This window comes from Sus scrofa, chromosome 3, assembly GCF_000003025.6.
Source record: "Sus scrofa isolate TJ Tabasco breed Duroc chromosome 3, Sscrofa11.1, whole genome shotgun sequence".
Taxonomy (NCBI): Eukaryota; Metazoa; Chordata; class Mammalia; order Artiodactyla; family Suidae; genus Sus; species Sus scrofa.
Window position 1 is genome coordinate 41,511,023 of NC_010445.4, and position 20,847 is coordinate 41,531,869.

Sequence of the window (20,847 nt, forward strand, 5' to 3'; positions counted from 1 at the left end):
GTAGTTCTGTGTGCCATCCAGCAGATCCTTGCTTTTTTCCATTTTATTTGGTGTGTAGCGGTGCACATCCATCAGCCGCACACTCCCCGTTTATCTCTCCCTCCCCTTTCCCCTGTGGTAGCCCTATGTTCATGGTCCATGTCTTTGAGTCTGTTTCTGCTTTGTAAATAAGTTCGTTTGTGTTATTTTTTAGAGTCCACTGTAAGGGCTGTCCTATGATATTCGTCTTTCTCTGTCTGACGTTATCAGCATGAGAAGCTCCAGGTCCATCCATGTTGCTGCAGGTGGCATTATTTTCGTCTTTTTTCATGGCTGAGTAGTCGTCCCTTGTGTGTATGCGCCACCTCCTTTCCCACTCCTCTGTCCGTGGACATTTAGGTGGCTTCCCCGTCTTGGCTGTTGTCAGTAGAGCTGCAGTGAACATTGGGGTGCGTGTGTCTTTTCCAGTGATGGTGTTCTCCACGTACGTGCCCAGGAGTGGGAGTGCCGGACCTCGCGGTGTCCTGTTTTCAGTTGGCTCAGGACCCTCCACACTCTTCTCCATTGGGGCCGCACCAGTTCCCATCTCCACCGACAGTGTGCGAGGGCCCCTCTTCTCCGCGCCCGCTCCATCGTTTCCTGTTTGTAGACTTGGCGGTGGTGGCCATTCTGACCCGGGCGAGGTGACACCTCAGGGCGGTTTTGATTTGCATTTCTCTAATAACGAGCGAGTCGAGCATATCTTCATGTGCTTTTTGGCCAGCTGTGTGTCTTCTTTGTTGTGGACACATTGCCCGTAGGTGTGTGGGTTTATTTCTGGGCTCTCTGTTCTGTTCCATTGATCCGTATGTCTTTTTTTGTGCCAGCACCATGCTGTTGGGCTTTTCTTATTGGCTTGTATTTTCATTTTCGACTACCCTGCGACATATGGAAGTTCCCGGGCCAGGGATCAAATCTGAGCTGCAGCGGTGGCAAGGCTGGATCCTTAGCCCACTGCTCTGGGCCAAGGGTCGAACCTGTGCAGCTGCAGAGACAGCGTGGGCTCCTTAACCTGCTGTGCCACAGTGGGAACAACCATCCCTTTTCACTGCTTCGCAGTCTTCCTCTCTGTGGGGGACCCTGTTTTCTTAGCGCCGCTCTTTGCCTTCCCTCAGCTAAGCCTCGGAGCAGATACGCTGTCAACAGCACCGGAGAGCACGCCGAGGACCAGGACGGCGACTCCAGGTAGGGCTCGCGGTCGCTCCGTGGCAGGGCTGCTCCTGCCGCACCCCCTGTTGACCTGGATGTTTCTCCCCCGAGGACCCCGTGTCCTTATTCCAGTTGGTGCGCGTTTTAGGGAGACGCAGGCAGGGGTGGCACGGCCAGTCTCTGGCTCGCTGCGTCCCTGGGTCCCGTGATCTGGCTGTGGGCTGTGCGGCTGGTGAGGCGGGTTGGGGACAGATGAGGCCACGTCCCGGCAGGATGCTTCTCTCCCGTGAAAGGAGCACGGAGGCAGGCCCACCCAGAGCTGTCCCCAGCCCTTAGTGCCCAAGCCCGCATCCTGAGGTCCAGTGAGGTCTTGGGGTGCAGCAGAGCGTGTCCAGGTCTGGTGTGGGCGGAGAGCCAGGGCTCCTGTGGCCTTTGTTCTTCTAGGGCGCGGATGGAAGGCAGGTCCTGTCCCTTCCCGAGGGCTCGCCCTCTTCTCTCTGGGAAGTGCTGTCAGGGTGGCAGCCATCAGAAATGCCCACTTCTGCCTTCCTGGGTTCGTTTGAAAGCTTCGTGCACCAGGCCCAGGGGAAGGAGAGAAGCGAGTCCGTGGTCTCTCCTGCGTGAGGGACGTCCGGGGAGAGGAGCTGAGGCCCCCCCCTGGGGCCCATGCCCTGTGGTGTGTTAGCGTTGCCCGGTTCTCAGGCGTGCCCTGGCCACGGCGCAGGCTAGTCCCGGGCCAGCGCTTTTCATCCTTTGCTGTGAGGTGGACAGCGGCCTCTGCCTGCCCAGGGACTGTCTCTGAGGGAGGGTCTGGAAGAGGGCCCGCAGGAGGGGCCGGGCGTGGGGGCTGTTGGGCAGCCCGCGGGTCCTTCTGCTTGGTGTCGAGGCCTGTGGCTGTCGTGGCCTCTGAGGTTGGCAGCTGGGAACCAGCTCTGGCTTGGTCGAGGCCCCTGGAGAGCTGCTGCCCCTGCACCTCTGGTGGGTGGGCACCTTTGGTCCCCCACCCGTGTCACACATAGTTTAGAGCAGGGCGGCCACCTGCCTTCCTTGTCCAGGCTCCATCCGCGGACGGGCACCCGGGCTGCCCAAGATGCCGAGCTCCGGGAACAGAGACCTCCCGTGGCGGGCCGGCAGGGCCCCCCACCTAAGGTTGCTCCGAGGCTGTAATAAACCCACCGCGGGGATGCTTCCCAGGGAACGCACTCACTCGGGTTAGTGTCGAGAAGAGGGAGCCGCGGGGCTGTCGGGGATCGCGGATGCGCCTGTGCCCTGCAGCCCGCCGCTCTCTCGACTCTGGTCAAATTCAAGGATGCCTTCGTTCGGTCCTCGGAGCGCAGTGTGGCACCTTATGGTCCCTCCCCCGGCCCCTACACCCGTTGAGATGCAGGCCGATGCCCTCCGGGGCCCAGCTGTGGTTCCGCTCTGCCCCGGCCCCTGGGCTCCTGTCCCGAGCCTCACGCCCGTTCTGTTTCCCTTGGCGCTCGTTCTCGAAGTGCTTTTTCTCCTGGAACCAGGGCAGTGTTCCTGCCGTCTGGTGGCCAGATCCAAGCCGTGTGAACAGGCCCGATGGGTCCCCTCCGAGTGGCCTGCCTCCGGGCAGCGGGGCCGCCCAGGATCCCTGTCACCGGCCAGTGCGGCCCCTGAAACCGAGACGGGCTGGAACTAAACGGAGTCAGGTCTGGAGCTCCCCGGTTGTGCTGACCACGTGGCCGGAGAGCCGGGGCCGCTGGGCTGCGCGGCTGCTGTGCTGAACCCGCCCATCGTCGTGTGGGAGGCTCTGTCGGCCGCGTGGCTGGGCGGGAGGCTGGTTTCGTAAAGTGAGTCACCACCATGGCGGGTCTCAGGGCCCAGGAGTTGCTGGCCGCTGTTTTCCTGGCACCCTTTTCTGGAATTGGGTGGGGAGAGGAGGAGAGGGATGTTGTCTGGACTCCAGGTTTGGAAAAGGGGTGTCCCTGTCGCGAAGGCCAGCGCTGCAGGAGGCCGAGCAGTCGTGGGAATGGGGCGGAGACTGTCGGCGGTTTTCCGCGGTTTGCGGGGTTTCCACTTGTGGGGCCCTCGTGTCATCGTGTTGGCGGCCTTGTCAGACCGAAGGCTCGTGTGCGAGCAGGCTCTGCCCCGGGCCCCTGAGCCGGGCGTGCGGAGTGGGCTCTGCCCCGGGCGGGCCTCCAGCTCTGGCTTCTGGAGCTGACTCCCTCTTGCGCAGCCCGGGTTCGCACATGAGGGGTCGAGCTTCGGCCAGACCTTAGCGCTTCTAAACATCTTCTCGAAGTTTAGAACCCCTGTGTTTTTGTTTGGTCTCTGTGGTCCTACGCCTGTCTCAGGCCGTCTTCCTGCCGATGGGCGTTGGCTGCAGGGCGAGCCAGAGGCTTCTCCACCCTTCTCTGCCTCCATCCCTGTCGCCCTGTCTTGACCATGCTGGGTTCCTGATGGCCCTCGGTGGTGGGGAAGGACCGGTGGGCACAGGCTCACTGCCCGAAGCCCCACGTGTGCCCAGGCCTCCCACACCCCCTGCCTTTGCCACCTGGACGCCCTCAGTTCTCCTGACCCGAGAGCCAGGGCAGGGGTGGCGGGGCCCAGACGTGCACCCAGACGCCCCTTTTCCTGGCGGGCACAGTGCCCCAGAGGGCGGTGGGCAAGCAGAGCAGGATTTCCTGTCTCCACCGCCTGCTGCCCCCAGAGAGCATCGCTCCTGGCCTTCATTTCTCGGGGGACGTTGGTGGGGGCCTCTCCCAAGGGCAGGTGTTGCACATGGTGCTTGGGTATGAATGCTCTTGTGTGTGCCCATTACACACAGGACGTGACGCACGTGACATTGTGTGACACACGTGACGTTACATGACATGCGATAGGACGTTCGTGGCACACATGACATGACTGTCTGAGACGCATGACATTGTGTGACACGCATGACACAGTGTTACGTGGTGACATGTGATGTGACATGTGGCACCCTTGACGTGACGCATGACATGACATGACATCATGTGGCACTTCTCCGGGAAGTGGGGGGTGTGGAGGGATGACCGGGCGTCGCCGTCCCGTCCCCCACACCCCAGTGTCAGGTACACAGAGCACCTGTGCGCCCCAGAGTGGGAGGGGCGGGGTCCCTCGCTCTCCTTTGGGCCAGGCCAGGGGATAGGCCCTGTTCCCAAGCATCTCAGTGGGAGTGGAGGGTCTTGGCTTGTTTAATAGCAGAGCTGCTCATCCTCCTAAGTGTGTTCTCTTTTTTAAAAATCTCTGAGTTACTGTGGGAATGTTCATTTTTAACAGCTCTTTTATTGTGTTGTAATATTTTTACCAGGGCTTTCATCGTCAAAACAGGGGAAAAGAATTTTTGTCAATTTTGGAAACAAGCAACAAACATTGTCACTTGTTTTTGTTTCCGTTGGCTCTTTGTAGTGCTTATGTCGCCAGCTCTGACTCTCAGGGTGGAAGCGTCTCTACTGTGTTAGGACAGCAGATACTGCATAAGCTCTAAAGTCACGCAGGTGTTTTTTTCTCTGTAAATGTGTAACTTTAAGCTCTGGCGAGTGGACGGCTCAGGCCAGACTCGTTCCGACGAGCAGAGTGCCTGACCAGAGGGCCTCCCTGGGTGACCGCCTAGGCCGGTGCGACGTTTAGCTTGAGAGCACGTGGCTTTCTGGTTGTCTCCCTCCGCAGGCTTGGGCTCCTTGGCCCAGGTGGGAAGGTGCTGTGTTTGGCTGTCGGGAGGGTGCCTTTCGGGTGGACAATTATCCACAGGACGTTGGCCACCACTGCTCGCCTCTGAATTGCAGGTGCCCTCCCACAGCCCAGCTAACTCAGGTTCCTGGGCCGGAGCCTGGGGGCTGGGGGCTCGGGGCTCCGGGCTGTCTGGCTCTTCGTAGCAGAGCAGAGGTTTTTGGTGGAGATTTTTGGATCGGCGCACAGTCAAAATAAGCTCTCGCAGGTGGTGGGAGGTTGTTTTCTATTGGTGTCTTTGTATCCCTGAGTCCCGGGTGGCAGAGTGGAGGGTGGCGCTTGTTCAGATAGGATGGGAAGTGTTGGCGCTGTCGGGGTGCCATGCCCTGGGCCCCCTCCCCATCACCGTGCCCCACAGGTGGGGGCGGGGCAGGGCGAACCGCTGAGAATCTTGGAAGAAATCATCGCATGCTTCTGGTTTAAGATGCTGGCGCTTCCACCCCTGGTGTGGTCACCCAGGGAGCAGTGCTCCAGGGAGGGACACCCGGAGCGGGGGCCGAGGGCTGGGGCTGCGGGGACGTGTCCCCCACACTGCCCGCTGGGGTCGGAAGGCAAGAGGCGAGGTGGCGCCTTCTCATCAAACCCTTTGTGGCTGCTCTGTCTGGGGGTGGTGGGCTGAGCTGGGACGCGCAGTCCCAGGGGAGGCTGGACGGCAGCGTGACCCCCTGGCCTTAGCGATTCCCTGCTCCCTGCAGGCTGGCGGGGGGAGGCTGGGAAGCCGTGTTTGGTCCCGCCAGGCCCCCGCTGCAGGCAGCTCCGCACCACTCGTCCCGCTTCAGGTGGGGGCCCCATGGGTCTAAGGGCTCGGCCCCTTCCTGGGCGCCCTCACCCTGGGCATTTGCTGGTTCAGCGTGTGTGGCAGAGCTCCCCCTTCTCATCGCCTGATGGGGGTGCTGGGGTCGGCAGCTCCCCCTTCTCTTCACCCGATGGGGGTGCTGGGGTCAGTGGCTCCGCCCCCAGACACTTCTGCGTGGCGCCTGATTCACCACAGCTCCTTGGGAAGGCCCAGAGCTTTTGTCCTCAGTGGCCTTGGGGGACAGAGCATGGCGCTGGGGGAGCTGGAGCCCCTCCCCGGCCAGCGTGTCCTTCTGCCCGGACATCGGCGATGCTGCCCCAGGTGGGGAAGGGGTGAAGGGCTGCTCTGCCTTCTGGCTGCAGATTAGACACCGAGCAGCCCGAGCCTGGGCGCTGAGATAAGAGTCTGCCCTGAGCTCCTCTCCCTTATCTCTTCCCTGCAGGGCGGGACAGAGGCCTGGGTGCAGAGGCCCCTGGCCAAGGGGGGAGGCAGGCCGTAAACAGGCATTGTGTCCGCGTCTGCCCTCCCCCCGGCATCTGGTCCTCTGGGTCCCAGTGTGCGTGCAGTCAGTGGCTCCATACATCTCGCACATTTGCGACGGGTCCCCCCTCGTGACAACCGGCAGGTTCAGGATCAGGGCGGAGCTGGGGGGGGGCCCGTGCTGCAGGGAGCGCGGTGCACACAGCTCTCTAGGCGGGGGTTCCCGGGACTGAGGGGAGAGCCCGGCACACCTGGCGGTCAGGGCCCCCCCCGCCCCCCGCAGCCCCTGTGAGCCTTCTCCAGGGCTGAGGGCCCCTCTGGAAGGTCAGGGTCAGCGCCCGCTCAGGGTCAGTGCCCTTGTTTGTCCCAAGCTCCTCGAGCCTGCGGCCTCCTCATTCTGTGCCGTTGCAGAACCACCCCTCATCCCGGGGGTCGGGGGTGACGGATGGGAGCTGCCGGGTCAGCCACGGAGCAGAGCCTGAAGCTGCCTGTCCGAGACATGCCCGGGGGGCCACGAGCCTGGTGCTGTACTCATGGTTGACTCATGTCCACTCTGCCTTTTTTTAAGGTTTTCAGATGTCATTCTGGCGACGATTTTGGCAACCAAGTCTGAAATGTGCGGCCAGAAATTTGAACTGAAGATCGACAATGTGCGCTTTGTTGGGCACCCGACGCTGCTGCAGCACGCGCTGGGGCAGGTACGGCCCGCAGGCGCCCGCCCCGCCGGCTCCGCCGGGGCCCCGGGGTCCCGACGTGGTCTCGGTCGCCGCCCGCCCATTTGCTGTCTGCATCCAGCCTCCCTCCTGACGGCGGCCTCTCCCTCGGACGCAGGCGCCTGTTTCTATGGAGGAGGCTTGGCTACGTTCGTCAGACACTTGAGTTGGATGGGCGGTAGTGTAAACGTTTCTAATCACTATCAAGAGATACAGCCAGCAAGAGTGTGGATTTCACTCCTGCTGTTGTCCCAAACCCTTGCTATGCTTCCTCTAGTGGAGACTGAGTCCCCCGTCGGCCAAGGGACCTGCACACCAGCACCTGCCGGCCAGTCCTTTGTACACAGGCAGTTGGTGACAGCCAGTCCGTCATGTGCACACAGGCAGAGTCAGTGACAGCCAGTCAGTCCTTTGCACACAGGCAGAGTCGGTGACAGCCAGTCAGTCCTTTGCACACAGGCAGAGTCAGTGACAGCCAGTCAGTCCTTTGCACACAGGCAGAGTCGGTGACAGCCAGTCAGTCCTTTCCACACAGGCAGAGTCGGTGACAGTCAGTCCTTTGCACACAGGCAGAGTCAGCGACAGTGCCCCTCAGATTCTGAAGGTTTGGGTCTGACAGCATAAGACTGAGCCAAAATCATGTGAGGGTCTGCGATGTGGTTCAGAGCTTCTCTGTGCCGAAGCCTATAGGTGGAGCTTCTGAGACAGCTCAGGTGCCAGGACAGGGGCCATAGCTGGGCACCTGGTGCCACGGTGGGCTCAGCCCCACAGATGGCCTGTGGGTGATGAAGCCTGCTGGTGGTCTTGCCCTGCAGAACTGCAGGGACGGACGGTGTGGTGAAGGCCTGGCTGGGGTGGCTCGGGGAGCGGGCCCCAGACTCCTGTGCCCCCTGGTGGCAGCACCTGTGGGCTGCTTTATTTGGGCCCCGGACTGCTGGGCACCCCACTGGCAGCCCTGTCTGCTGGGCGGGAGCGCCTGCCTGAGTGCTTGTCTTGCCTGACAGCGACGGCCTGGGAGGACTCAGGGGGACCCGGGTGGCAGTGGGGAGTCAGGGGGACCTGGGGTGGCAATAGAGGAGGGGGCATTCCGTCTCCTTGAGTCCCTCCCAAGGTGACCAGGGCAGTGGCGTCACTTTGGGTCACAGCACTGACCTCCCTCCTTTTCTCTCCACTGGGATGCTGTCTGCTCAGCCAGCTCTTGCCATGGTCGCTTCTCCATGCCCTCGGGCTGTGCTTTCGTCCGGTTCTGCTGTGTTCTGGAACATTCTCCCTGCTGGCAGGCGGTAGCTCTGCGTGCGTTTCCTGCGTGCTTGCTCACTGGATCTCTGCCTCTCTCCAGGTCTCCAAGACAGACCCATCCCCGAAGAGGGAGGCTCCCACCATGATTCTCTTTAACGTGGTCTTTGCACTGAGGGTGAGTGTGTACATGGCTGAGAGCAGGGCGCCCGGGGCCGGGGGAGGGTCGAGGGGGGGCTTAACGGAAGAGTGGGGGGGCCGCGCGGCGCCTCAAGAACTCAGACTGTGGGTGTGGCTCTGGCCTCCTGGGCTGGAAGAGTCGGCCTTCATTGCTTCCCTCTGTTTTTTAAAATAACATTTGGAGTTCCCACTGTGGCTCAGCAGTTTATGACCCTGTCACGGTGTCTGTGAGGACACGGGTTTGATCCCTGGCCTCGCTCCGTGGGTTAAGGATCCGGCGTTGCCGTGAGCCGTGGTGTAGGTTGCAGATGCGGCTCAGATCCCGTGTGGCTGTGGTGTGGCTGGGGGCCGCAACTCTGATTGGACCCCTGGCCTGGGAACCTCCATGTGCTGCGGGTGCGGCCCTAAAAAAAATAGGTATCTCTGCATGACATAAAACTTAACCATTTTGCAGTTCTTTTTTGGCGCAGAGGGCTAAGATCTGGCATGGTCACAGCTGTGGCTCAGGCTCGGTCCTCGGCCCAGGAACTTCCACATGCCACAGACACAGCCCCCCAAAAAGTCCATTTTAACCATTTTAAAGGGACGTCTTGGGGGCGTCTGGTAACAGTGATGTGTGGCCCTCACCACTGTCCAGATTCCTTGCCCCGAAAGACTGTTCTCTCCACCCAAGGTGACCAGGGCAACCTCCAGCCCCGAAAACGGCCGCCCTGCTTTCCGTTTCTGTGGATTTACCCGTTCTGCATGTTCCATAGGAAAAGGACCCGGCGGATGTGGCCCCCCGTGTCTGGCTTCTTTCACGGGAGGCGGCGATTCTCCCGTCTTGTGCCGTGTGCTTACTTTCCTCCTCTGCTCCCGCTCGCGCTCCCCACTCTCTCTCTTCCTCTGCTGGAAACTTCGGGGTGGCTTCCACCTCCGGCTGTTAAGAACGATGCTCTTGAGGACACGTGTGAACCAGTTTTGTGTGGACCGGGAGTGGAGTTGTGGGGTCACTTGCCGACTCTGTGTTTAACCCCCTGAGGAGCCGCCACCCGTTCCCAGAGCTCCTTTTGCATCCTCACCAGGCACCACCAGGTTCCAGGGTCTCCACATCCTCACCAACTCTTACTTTCCATTGTTTTATTTTTTTTTAATTTTTTTGCTTTTTAGGCTGCACCCGCATGTGGAGGTTGCCAGCCTGCACCACAGCCACAGAAATGCAGGATCCGAGCCACATCTGCAACCTACGCCACAGCTCACGGCAACGCCAGATCCTTAACCCACTGAACGAGGCATGGGATTGAACCTGCAAACTCATGGCCCCTCGTCGGATTCGTTTCTGCTGCGCCCACCATGGGAACTCCCCCACTGTTTTGTAATTAAGCCTAATTGGCTCTTAAGGCAGTTTTCAGCACTGTGTGAAGTTGCCTTTTCACTGGTCACAGAAGCTGTCTTTCTAATAAAGCTGTCAAAATACAAGGGGTCCAAATAACCATAAAAAGCAGCCCCGAGTAGGGACCAGCTCGTGTCACGAGGGACTTGGAGAGTCAGGAAATTTAGATTCGCTGCTCTGACAGAGCAGCGCTCCCGAGAAGTACCCGCTATCAGTTTCCATTCAAGAATCTGGTCGTTCTTTCTGGCTGGGCCTGTGTGAGCTGCACGATGGCTTTTGTACAGAAGTGGCAGCGAGAAAGTGACTAGGTCTTGGTGACAAGGAGCAGGTGCTCTGAAGCCTTCAGAGCGGCAGGAGTGAGACTGGGCAGGAAGGGCCCTGCGAGTGTTGGTGCCGTTTGCAGTCTGTGTCCCCCCCCCGGCCTCCCCCCAGGCTCCCTCGGTGGAGGGACCACAGGTCTCACCGAGTAGTTCTTAGAGCAGTGCTGAGCAAGGGCTGCTGCTGCTGCTTCTCCATCGAAAGGGGCTTGGCTTTTTTTTTTTTTTTTTTTTTTTTTGTCTTTTTTTGCCATTTTTTGGGCCGCTTCCGTGGCATATGGAGGTTCCCAGGCTAGGCGTCGAATTGGAGCTGTAGCCGCCGGCCTAGGCCAGAGCCACAGCAACGCGGGATCCGAGCCACGTCTGCAACCTATACCACAGCTCACGGCAATGCCGGATCGTTAATCCACTGAGCAAGGCCAGGGACCGAACCCGCAACCTCATGGTTCCTAGTCGGATTTGTTAACCACTGCGCCACCACGGGAACTCCGGGGCTTGGCTTTTAAACTGGCCCACCTCGTTGGTCAGAACAGAGCCATGGGCACGAGGCTCCCCAAGGAGGCCGTGGCTTTGTCCTTTCCGCACGTGTGCAGGGTTTGAGTCCTTAGGACCCTTTTATGACATACTTGTGTCATTACGTCATGCAGCTGTCCCCACAGTGAAGTTAAAAGCAGACAACCCCAAACCACGACCAGCGCTGTCCCCCTGTGGGCGCTGATAGGCCCTGTGGGACGGGCAGGGAGAGGCAGCCGCGGCCCCACCTTGGGTGTGGGGCAGGCCCTCGTCACCGGGGCGCGGCGGGTGATAGCAGAATGTGACACCCTGGATATGGCCGTCAAGAAAAACAGGCAGATTTTCAAGTTGTACAAAGATTTTTACGATAAGGAGGCTGGAAATAACTCTTGTCCCTGCCGTTGGGGATGAACAGACATGGGGTGGTTCGTGCGCTGGCACGTCGGTGGGCCCTGAAGGCGAGGAGTGCCGAGGCCAGAGCTGGAGGCCTGTGGTTGCTTCCAGGCTAAAGCGGCAGGGGGCTGGCCCGTGTGGGACCTCCCGAGCCCCCGGGGCGAAGAGCAGGGGATTGTCCACAATGCAGAGGGGTTCTTCTTTCTGGTTGTCCTAGAAGCATGCACACGCTGTGTCCTTTGAGCAGTTTGAAACCCAACCTCCCTGGTGGCAGTGGGTGGCCACCGCGGTGCTTCTGTCTCTGACCTCGCACCGCCGCCCCTCTGCACCCTGGCTCCGTTTGCCCCAGCCTTGCCGCTCCGTAGTTCAGGCCGGGCCTCAGACCTCCCGCCTGCTCCCTCCTCTGTGCCTCAGGAGGCATCTCTGGGAGCGGGAGGGACGTTTATTCTCCACCAGGCCTGAGAGCACACGCTGCGATGGCTCCGGCACGTGGCCGCAGCCTCTCCTGGCCGGCCCGTCTGAACCCGGGGAAAAGCAGCGCGCGAGCATGGCGTGCACCCCAGGTCTCTGCCATCGGGGCCTCGCCCTCCTCTGTCCCTCGGGAAGCTCCAACCCTGTGTCCTGCCAGCTGCACGTCAGCTGTCAAGGCCCAGCCATGTCTGGGTTTGGGGTTCAGGGCTGAGAAGTCTCACAGGTGGAGCCCTGCGCCTGACGCTGCTTTGTGTCACACAGGCGCGTGGCACGTGTCTCAGGGTCCCACTCAGGGCTGGGGCGTCCTAGATGTCAAGGGGTGTGGCCCCCGTACCCCGGCTCTGCGGGCACCCTTGTCCCTGCTGCCGTCCAGCCTCGCCTGGTGGACCCCATCTCGCCTGCCACTGTCCCGCCCCAGCCTGTGGGGCCCCGGCTGAGGGCCAGCCTCCTAGCTGTGACTGGACGGTTCTTCAAGGGATAAACCCAGGCCCAGGCATTGCCCTCCCTCTGCTTGAGGGGGTTTGCACAGATTCTTCTAGAATCTAGAAAAGTTGTTTTGAGGCAGTTGTATACACCCCTAGCCCAGATCCTCCTGTTGAGGGGCGGCCTTGGTGCGGAGGGGCAGGCTGCTGCCCTGGGCGGGCGCGGCTCGGAGTTGGCCCTCAGACCTCTGCCCACAGCTGGGCTGCGGGGGCCGTGTCGTGCGTGGGGACGTGAGATCTGCCAGGAGTGGGGGCGGCATCTCTGGCTCCAGGGGGTAAAGGTGTTTGTTACTGAGTCTAGGTCCGGTGTTGGCCGTGGACACGTGCCGCAGGGCCCTGCCGCCCGATAAGCAGGAGGGGAGCGCTGGCCCTCTCCCTGCCACACCTCCACCCTGAAGGGTGACTCAGCCGCCCTGGCGGGCTGCTGAAGCGCTGCGTCACGGCTGGCCACTTATCTGCCCCGTGGAGCGTCCTGACCACTCCACGGCCGCCTGCCCCACCCTTGGCCTGGGCAGATGCACCTGCCTGCCTGACTGGCCCCGATAGGCCCCAGAGTTAGCTCAGCGGCAAGGAGGGAGCAGGGCGGTGGCCTGGAGCCTGCCAGCTTGTCCTGCTAGCCAGGAACCCCCCGCTGGGAAGCGTGTACCTGTGGATGGAAGGTTTTCATTGAACAGGTAGCCTCTGCTGGTCTCCCACGCTGTCCCTGTTGTGACATAGGCTGTGTTACCAAATTCTACTAGCCAGTCCTGTCCACCAACACTCAGCAGACGCTGCCGCCTGCAGACACGGTGGGGCCCCGCCCTGGGTGGGCTCTCTGCTGAGCTCTTGATGTGTCCCCCTCATGGGGGAGGGAGAGGCGCGCTCAGATGGGAGCCTGGGACCTGGGGTCACACCGCAGGTGGGTGGCAGAGTCTCTGCCTCCAGTTGCACCCCTGGCCTGCCTCTACCAGGCCCAGAGCGGATGCCCAAATGTCCCCGGTCTACCTGGACAGCTCTGCCATGGGGCCCTGAGCACAGGAGTCCCTGTCCCCATGGAGGCCACGGAGCCATCTTGCAGCCATGCAGGCGGCTGTTCCATCGAAGGCTAGGGTGTGAGCCGGGCAGTGGCGGGGCTGGGGACAGTGGTGGCACCCGACATGGGGCGCCCTCACTGAGCGCCTGTGCCTCCCTCCTGCAGGCCAACGCCGACCCATCAGTGATCAGCTGTCTGCACAACCTGTCCCGCCGCATCGCCACTGTGCTGCAGCACGAGGAGCGCCGCTGCCAGTACCTCACGCGGGAGGCCAAGCTGATCCTGGCGCTGCAGGACGAGGTCTCCGCCATGGCCGACGGTGAGCCAGCCAGTCGCCCGGGCACGCAGGACGCTGAGTAAGGTCCCAGCTGCGCGCCCAGCCTCCCGAACTGAGGTTCCAGGAGTGACTTCCTGGCCCTGTTCCCGGGGACCATCTCTGCAGCAGAAAGGCTGCAGAGAGGCTGCGGGAACACGGGGCTGGTGAGTGGGCCGCTGCCAGTTCCTGGCTTTCAGCCAAATTGAAGGGAACTTGGTCGGATCCTCAGCCGACGGATCCTGGCAGATCCCTGTGAGGCTTTGGCAAACTGTAGGCATTTCTGAGCACAGAGACCCCACCCGTAACTCTCCCTCCTTCTGCTCTGGTCGGCACCTTTGTAGCTAGAAAACGGGGGACAGGGGTGCGGGTGGGCCCGGTCTGATTTTGGCAAGAAGTACGAGTAGTGATGGCCATTCCGAACTGTCCCACTCGGGGCATTTTTGGTAAAAATTGGTTGATGTTTGACAATTAGTTGTCAAAATGTAATATATTTTCTGTCTTGGCCAGCTAGATCCTAATTAGTAAGTACATATGTAATTTTTGTTAAACATTCACGAGGAAAGATGAGCAAAAGACTCTAGATCTGAACACACAGTGTGCAGTGTAGGCGTGTGTGGGAGAGAGGGTGGGCCAGCCGCGGGGTCAGGGCTGCAGACGACGGCTGTGAACGGGTTTGTTCCTCGGGTGCCTATGGCCGCGCGGTCAGGTGGTGCTGGTGGGGAGGGCGAGGGCAAAGGTCCCGTGCAGAGCAGGCCCTGCCCTGACCTGGTTTAAGTCACTGAAGATTCTCTTGAGGTTACGCTTGTTTTTTTTTTTTTTTTTTTTTTTTTTAGGGCTGCACCCGCAGCATACGGCAGTTCCCAGGCCTGGGGTGGAAGCAGAGCTGTAGCTGCCCGCCTAAGCCACAGCCACGGCAACAACACGGGATCCGAGCCAGAGATGGCGCCTGCATCCTCACGGACACTAGTCGCATTCATTGCTGCTGTGCCACAATGGGAACTCCAGGTCCCACTTGTCTTGAAGGCGTTTTCCCTGCCGGAGTGTACAGACGCCTTGCGGTGCAGGCTCTGAATCTCTGTGGCTGTTCTCGCAGCTCCTGACGGGCCCCAGTCGCCGTTTCATCACATCCTGCCCAAGTGCAAGCTGGCCAGGGACCTGAAGGACGCCTACGACAGGTGAGGCGGGGCCTGAGCACCGCGCACGTGGGCTGGGCCTCCCCGGGCTGGGTGCCGTCCTCTTGTGCCCCGAGATGGGCAGAGGGCCCGGGCGGTGCCCGCCTGGGACAGTCACCGCCAGATGGCTCTTAGTCAGTGAACCTGAGAAGACGAGCTCGCCCAGGAGCCTGAAAGCGCTTCCGAGGCCTGATGGGCTCAGTGACGCTTCCTGAGTGGGACGGAGGGCCAGGCTCCAGGCCCTCCTTTGCCCCCTGCCACCCCCCGACCCCATGAGGAGACTGGGCTTGGGGCGGGGCCGGCCTTGGCCGTGTGCCCCCGTCTGGGGTGTGGGGGTCTGGGTCCCTGAGCGAGGGCCCTGGGACACAGGGGAGCCCCACGGTTGAGCGTCAGGGACCAGCAGAGCTGCCCTTTTCTCTCCGAGGGGCGTCCGCGCTCGCGGCTCTGACCGCTGCTCCCTGGCCCTGGGTCTGCGGCGGGGCAGGGCAGGGGCTGGTGCCCGAGGCCTGGCTGGCGGCTTCGCCTTCTCAGCCTGGGAGGGGCCGCGCTGCGCCGGGTGTATGGCCAGACAGACCGACAGAGGTGTGGGGCTGTCCTCGGCCTCCCACGCCGGCGGCTTTCAGGGGTTTGCATCCTCCAGGCGGCCCCACGTCCCTGTAGATCTGAGCGCCGTGGCCAGCGGCAGCACTGGGGCGGCCGCTCATCTAGATCCCTTCCCTTTATTCTTCCTGTGGCCCTGCCTGCGGCCTGCGGAAGCTCCTGGGCTGGGGTGGAGTCGGAGCTGCAGCTGAGGCCTCCCCCACAGCAGTGGCGATGCCGGATCCTGGCCGCAGCTGCCACCCGCACCGCAGCTTGCGAGGCCAGTAAAGCAAGGCCAGGGATGGACGCTTGCTCCTGTGTCGTTAAGCGAGGCCAGGACTGAACCTGCATCCTCACGGACACTGTGTCAGGTTCTTAACCCACCGAGCTGCAGTGGGAGCTCCCTTTCCTTTTTCTAAGTGTTGGTATTGTTTCTTTCTTTCTTTTTTTTTTTTTTTGTCTTTTTGTCTTTTGTTGTTGTTGTTGTTGCTATTTCTTGGGCCGCTCCTGCGGCATATGGAGGTTCCCAGGCTAGGGTTTGAATTGGAGCTGTAGCCACCGGCCTACGCCAGAGCCACAGCAACGCGGGATCCGAGCCGCGCATGCGACCTACACCACAGCTCACGGCAACGCCGGATCGTTAACCCACTGAGAAAGGGCAGGGACCGAACCCGCAACCTCATGGTTCCTAGTTGGATTCGTTAACCACTGCGCCACGACGGGAACTCCATGGTATTGTTTCTGATTTCATGAATAATGTGTGTGTGTTGTGGACATTTAGGAAATAAAATCACCCACAATCCCACACGCAGTGATAATCACGGCCACATTTTGGTCATTTTCCGTCCTTTTTTTCCTCATTAATGTAAACCTTTGAAAGTCGCTTGTCCTTTGAGTCTGAAAGTCAGAGCGTTGGGTTTCTATCCCTTCCTGGTGGCAGGATGCGTGGCGTCGGCAGCCCCTCGTTGGGTGTCCCTGCGGGGTCAGGGCACGCGGGCAGGCCCTTTCCCGCCTCAGCTCAGCGTGCTGCCTGGATGCCTGTGTCTTTCTTGGTGACAAGGACTGACCTCTGGCTGCACGGCTGGCCTGCCCTCCTGGGCGCCACCCGCTCGGCTCCTGCTGGTCTGAGCCGCTGCTCGACCACGCGGCTGTCCTTCTGCGCGAGTGCCCCTGTGTCCGCGACACGGACTCCTGAGAGTGGGCCGAGAGGGTGGAGTGTGCTTGCGGTGTGGACGCGCTTCCTCTGTGGCCCAGGCTCACTTCCAGCAGCACCTCCTGGGCTTTGTCCCCCAGGGTCTGGGTGGGCTTTTGGGGCCTGCCCACCGGGATGGGTGGAGACCGGTGTCTCTGTGTGGCTTTATCTGACGCAGCTGTCCTCGCTCTCACGTGGGGAGCATCCTGCTTTTCTGGGAGGGTCCTGCTCAGACCCCTCTCTTGTTTCCTTGCGGGGGCACAGGCGCCTTCCTGTTGCAGGGGAGCGGATACATGGCACGGCTGGCGTTGCCCTTCTTGGCAGGCTGACTCTGGGTGTCAGGGGTGGAAGAGCAGCGTGAGACGTCCCTGGGCCACCTGGTTGTCTTGGCTCCTGGCGCCCTGCTCTGGAGAGCTCCCGTGGAGCCTTGGTCTCAACCCAGAACGGAGTTCTGCTCTTGGGTCTGACCCTGTCTTTTACCCACATGATTGCGTCAAAATCTTCTTCCTCTTTTTTTTTTTTTGTTTTTTTTGTCTTTTTAGGGCTGCATCCGCGGTATATGGAGGTTGCCAGGCTAGGGGTCGAATCGGAGCTGTAGCTGCTGGCCTGCACCAGAGCCACAGCAACGCCAGATCCGAGCCACATCTGTGACCTACACCACGGCCTACGGGTGTGCCAGATCCTTTACTCACTGAGCGAGGCCAAGGATCGAACCTGTGTCCTCGTGGACACTGGTCAGGTCCGTTTCTGCTGCGCTACAATGGGAACTCCTCTTCTTTTCGGCGGCACCTGTGGCAGGTAGACGTTCCCAGGCTGGGGATGGAACTCGTGCCACAGTAGCACCCTGAGCCGCTGCAGCACCTTTGCCAGATCCTCAATCCTCTGCATCCCCTGGGACGTCTTTCTGTAGTGAGAGAATTGCCGCCGTCTGCTCTCGGGGCAGCTGGGGTCAGAAACCCTCTCCGAGTGGGACTGGTCGTGCGCCCCATCTAGGCCAGACTGCAGGCCGAGTCAGGCTGGCGAGGAGTTCAAACTAAAGGCAGACCATGAGTTCCCTTCATTGCACACCAGCTCATGAACCCGACTGGGATCCGTAAGAATGCAGGTTCCATCCCTGGCCTTGCTCAGTGGGTTAAGGATCCGGCATTGCCCTGAGCTGTGGTGTAGGTCACAGACGCGACTCGCATCCAGCGTTGCTGTGGCTCTGGCGTAGGCCTGTGGCTCCAGCTCCGATTCGACCCCTAGCCTGGGAACCTCCGTATGCCGCGGGAGCGGCCCTAGAAAAGACAAAAATAAAAACATAAATGCCAGGAAGCAGAGTTTTTGGCAAGAACAGCTCCCAGGGTCCACCACTGGGCAGGATGCTTCCTCCCAGGATTCCCCCGCCCTTCCGGCTCCAGATCCTCCTCCCTCCCATCCTGGGTCCCAGACCCACCCCAGGGAAGCCAGCAGTGCTTCTGCACGATCCTGGGCAGCAGGGTCCTCCACTGTACCCCACCCTGCCTGGTGACACAGCGGCTCAGAGATGGCCCAGGAGACCCTCTGGCCTGGCCCGCTCCTGCAGGGGGCGCCTTGGAGCTCGGAAGGGGACACAGAGCCCCTTTCTTGTGGAGACTTGCCGGCGGCTCCCTGGGCAGGGTTTTCTCCGAGCGGAGGTGAGCGGCTAAGGCTGCGACCTGGCGGGGGTGTGGGTCTGGTTTGGCTCTTGTCTTCAAAGCCTGTGTGTGGTGCGCTGAAGGGCCTGAGGGGCTTTGTGCCTGTGAACGCAGCGTCAGTGTGACTCTCCCAGAACATTGGTCTGTGAATACAGGTGGCAGTGTGTCTCCCTGTGGCTTGATGACTTCGGTGACAGCGTTCCACGTGGTCGGGAATGTCCCCTCACTCCTATAGCTCAGACCTGTGCTTAGCACGTGCTCACGGCGGACTCAGTAGGAGTCATGCGGCTGTGGATTCACGGGGCCTGAGTCGTCGAACGGTTCTCAGAGCTGCCGAGGCCGGGGCCCAGGGCACTGCCAGGGCCTGGCTGATGGGTGGTGTTGGCTGCGCCAGGGACTCCACCTGTTTTTTGCTGCCCGCGGCGCTGCCTGCCCAGAGCCAGCGTGTGCAAGTCCTGGGCGTTTTGGTCCCTGTCCCCATGAAAGGCAGCTGTGTCGGGAGCCCACCCAGACCTCATGGGTCAAGTGCAGCCACTCCCCGCTGTGTGTTTGCGACCAGAGGGGCCGGAGGGTGTGGGGCCGGGCCTCGAAGGTCCCTGGCCTGGGGCAGGAGAAGGGTGACCAGTGTGGGACTGGAGGAGGGTGTGAGGTTAGGGTTCTGTTCTTTCTGGGCCACTGCCTGTGGGTGCGGGTGCGCTGTGCGGTTCCGCCTGGGCTGTGAGAGATAAGAGCCGTGCAGGCCAGGGCGCTGCCTCAGGCCCTGCTCTGGAGGAGCTTCTATCTCCTGGCGCAGGCCGGGTGGGGCCTCACGTCTGGGCAGAGCTGAGTGAGGGGCTGTGTTTTTCCAGCAGCTTAGGACCAAGCTGATAACTGTCCTGCAAACAGAAGTGCAGCTTGGCCGGACCTTTTCGGGCCCAACCCCTCTTCTGCTAGAGGCCTGTCCCAGATTGCACGGTAAAAACGGGCGCTCCCGCTGTGGCTCAGCGAGTTTAAAACCCAACTAGGAACCATGAGGACATGGGTTCGATCCCTGGCCCCGCTTGCCGTGAGCTGTGATGTAGGTTGCAGATGCGGCTTGATCTGGTGTTGCTGTGGCTGTGGTGTAACCCAGCAGCTGCAGCTCCGATTCGACCCCTAGCCTGGGAACCTCCATATGCTGTGGATGTGGCCATAAAAATAAAAACTCAATAAAATAAACAGGGACAGGCTTTTCTCTTTCCTCCTGACAGACTGCAGTGAGCCAGGGTTTCCAGGTGTTGCCAGGGAGTCACCTGGGCCGGCAGCTGGCCCTTGGGTGCCACACGCTGCAGAGCTGGGCGTGTCTGTAAGGAGGCAGCAGCCTCCATGCCAGGCCCCCCGGGGAGGTGGCGGGTGTGGGAAAGTGGAGCAAAGTTCACACGGAAACCAGGGACCAGGCGCGGGCGGGACTCCGGAAGAGACCCCACAGCGGTGTGGGTGCCCGCCGGTGTGCCCGGGCTTGGGGCAGTAGATGCAGCGGGGCCGCTGCAAGGCCTGTCCCTGTCCCCACGGCTGACCTGCTGCCGACCCCCCTGCTCTGCCCTCCCCATTCTTACTGCTCCCTGGCTGCTGCTTTTTCAAAAACTTTTTTAAAGATTTTTATTAGTTGATTTACAAGTTCTGTCAATTTCTTTCTTTTTTTGACATTCACAGCATTTAAAAAAATTTTTGTAGGAGTTTTATTTTATTTTTTATTTTTTTGCCTTTTTGCCTTTTCTAGGGCCGCTCCCGCGGCATCTGGAAGTTCCCAGGCTAGGGGTCGAATCAGAGCTGTAGCCGCTGGCCTATGCCAGAGCCACAGCCACGCAGGATCCGAGCCGCGTCTGCAACCTACACCACAGCTCACAGCAACGCCTGGTCCTTAACCCACTGAACAAGGCCAAGGATCGAACCCGCAACCTCATGGTTCCTAGTCACATTCGTTAACCACTGCGCCACCACGGGAACTCCAGGAGTTTTAATTTTTCTGTCATAGCGTCCTGTCAACTTCGCTGGCGTCTTAAGTTCACACGCCACTGCTTGCCGTCACTTGCGTCTCTCTCCACGCCGCTGGCAGGAGCCCCGCACGTGCAGGGCCCGAGTCGCCAGTCTTGGAGCCCCCTCGCCCTCACCGGGCCCCCGAGGGCAGAGCCGGCAGGGCTGCAATTGAAAGGAGAGGCGGCTGGGTGTTCACTGCTGACGCTGGTGCCTCGAGAGTCCGGCTGGGAAGGACTCCTTGCTCTCCAGCCCCAGCTTCCTGGGCAGGTGCAAAGGGCACGGAGGAGGAGCTGGGGTCCTCCCTCCCTCCCTCGGCACGCGTGTGCACAGCTAATAGTACACGTCTACACGTGTGACACCTGTATGTGTTAACGTGTACCTGTGACATGCGCAGTGATGTACTCTAGTGATTCATCAGTGTGTGTGTGACACGTCACGCTAAGCTCGTACCTCCTGCTCAGTCCCGGGGACAGAGGGTCTCTCGTGTGACCTTTGGTCCTTCGGGGCTGATTCTCTGGGCTCGATATCGCTGTCCAGCCCGCAGGGACCCTCGCCAAGGAGCGAGGAGGCCCCGGGAGCCTCTGCTCAGATGTCCTGCCTTGGAGCCCAGGTCCAGAAGAAGCAGGAGCAGTGTCAGCCCCCCTTCTGTCCCACCCCTGCCGCTAGAGGCCCGAGGACATCCCTCGAGGGGGAGTCCGCGGGGGCGGCCCCGGGAGAGGGCCTGCTTCTCCTGACGCCCTGGTGGTGGGGCAGGCTGGGAGGGGCGGGCGCTGGGGTTGGCAGGAGCCCGGGGGCGGTCGGGGTCACAGCCCTGCTGTGTGTTCTCTCCGTGGTTTCTCTGCCTGTCGCCCAATCCCTGATGGAGACAATGAAGTCTTATTTTTATACTGGAACCTGCTGACCCTGGACTCTGCCAGGCCCCTGGGCAGGGATGTGGGGATGCTGGAGGCTTCAGGGGAGTAAGAACGGCCTGTGAGTGCAGATGGAGGGCCCGGGGCAGCACCCAGCACCTTTGTTTGTGTGCTGCGGGCCCTGAGCCCTGGGCACCTGCCAGGAGGGCACAGGGCCCTGCGCCCTCCTCTCTGT

The 20,847-nt window shown here is 61.0% G+C and overlaps 1 protein-coding gene across 10 annotated transcripts in view; it reads left to right on the plus strand.

Annotated features, from left to right (window-relative positions):
- Nucleotides 1-20,847, plus strand: part of NPRL3 (NPR3 like, GATOR1 complex subunit) — a 62,255-nt gene that overhangs the window by 32,558 nt on the left and 8,850 nt on the right. For 5 of the 10 annotated variants that reach the window (XM_021086960.1, XM_021086964.1, XM_003481079.4 and 2 more), the window contains exons 2-6: nt 1,134-1,203; nt 6,732-6,861; nt 8,216-8,290; nt 13,018-13,171; nt 14,262-14,343. In XM_021086960.1, coding sequence (XP_020942619.1) covers nt 6,778-6,861; nt 8,216-8,290; nt 13,018-13,171; nt 14,262-14,343 — 395 coding nt within the window. In that variant the 5' untranslated portion in view covers nt 1,134-1,203; nt 6,732-6,777. The remainder of the gene's footprint in view (nt 1-1,133; nt 1,204-6,731; nt 6,862-8,215; nt 8,291-13,017; nt 13,172-14,261; nt 14,344-20,847) is intronic. The other 5 variants (XM_005655115.3, XM_021086962.1, XM_003354654.5 and 2 more) reach the window with 4 other exon arrangements.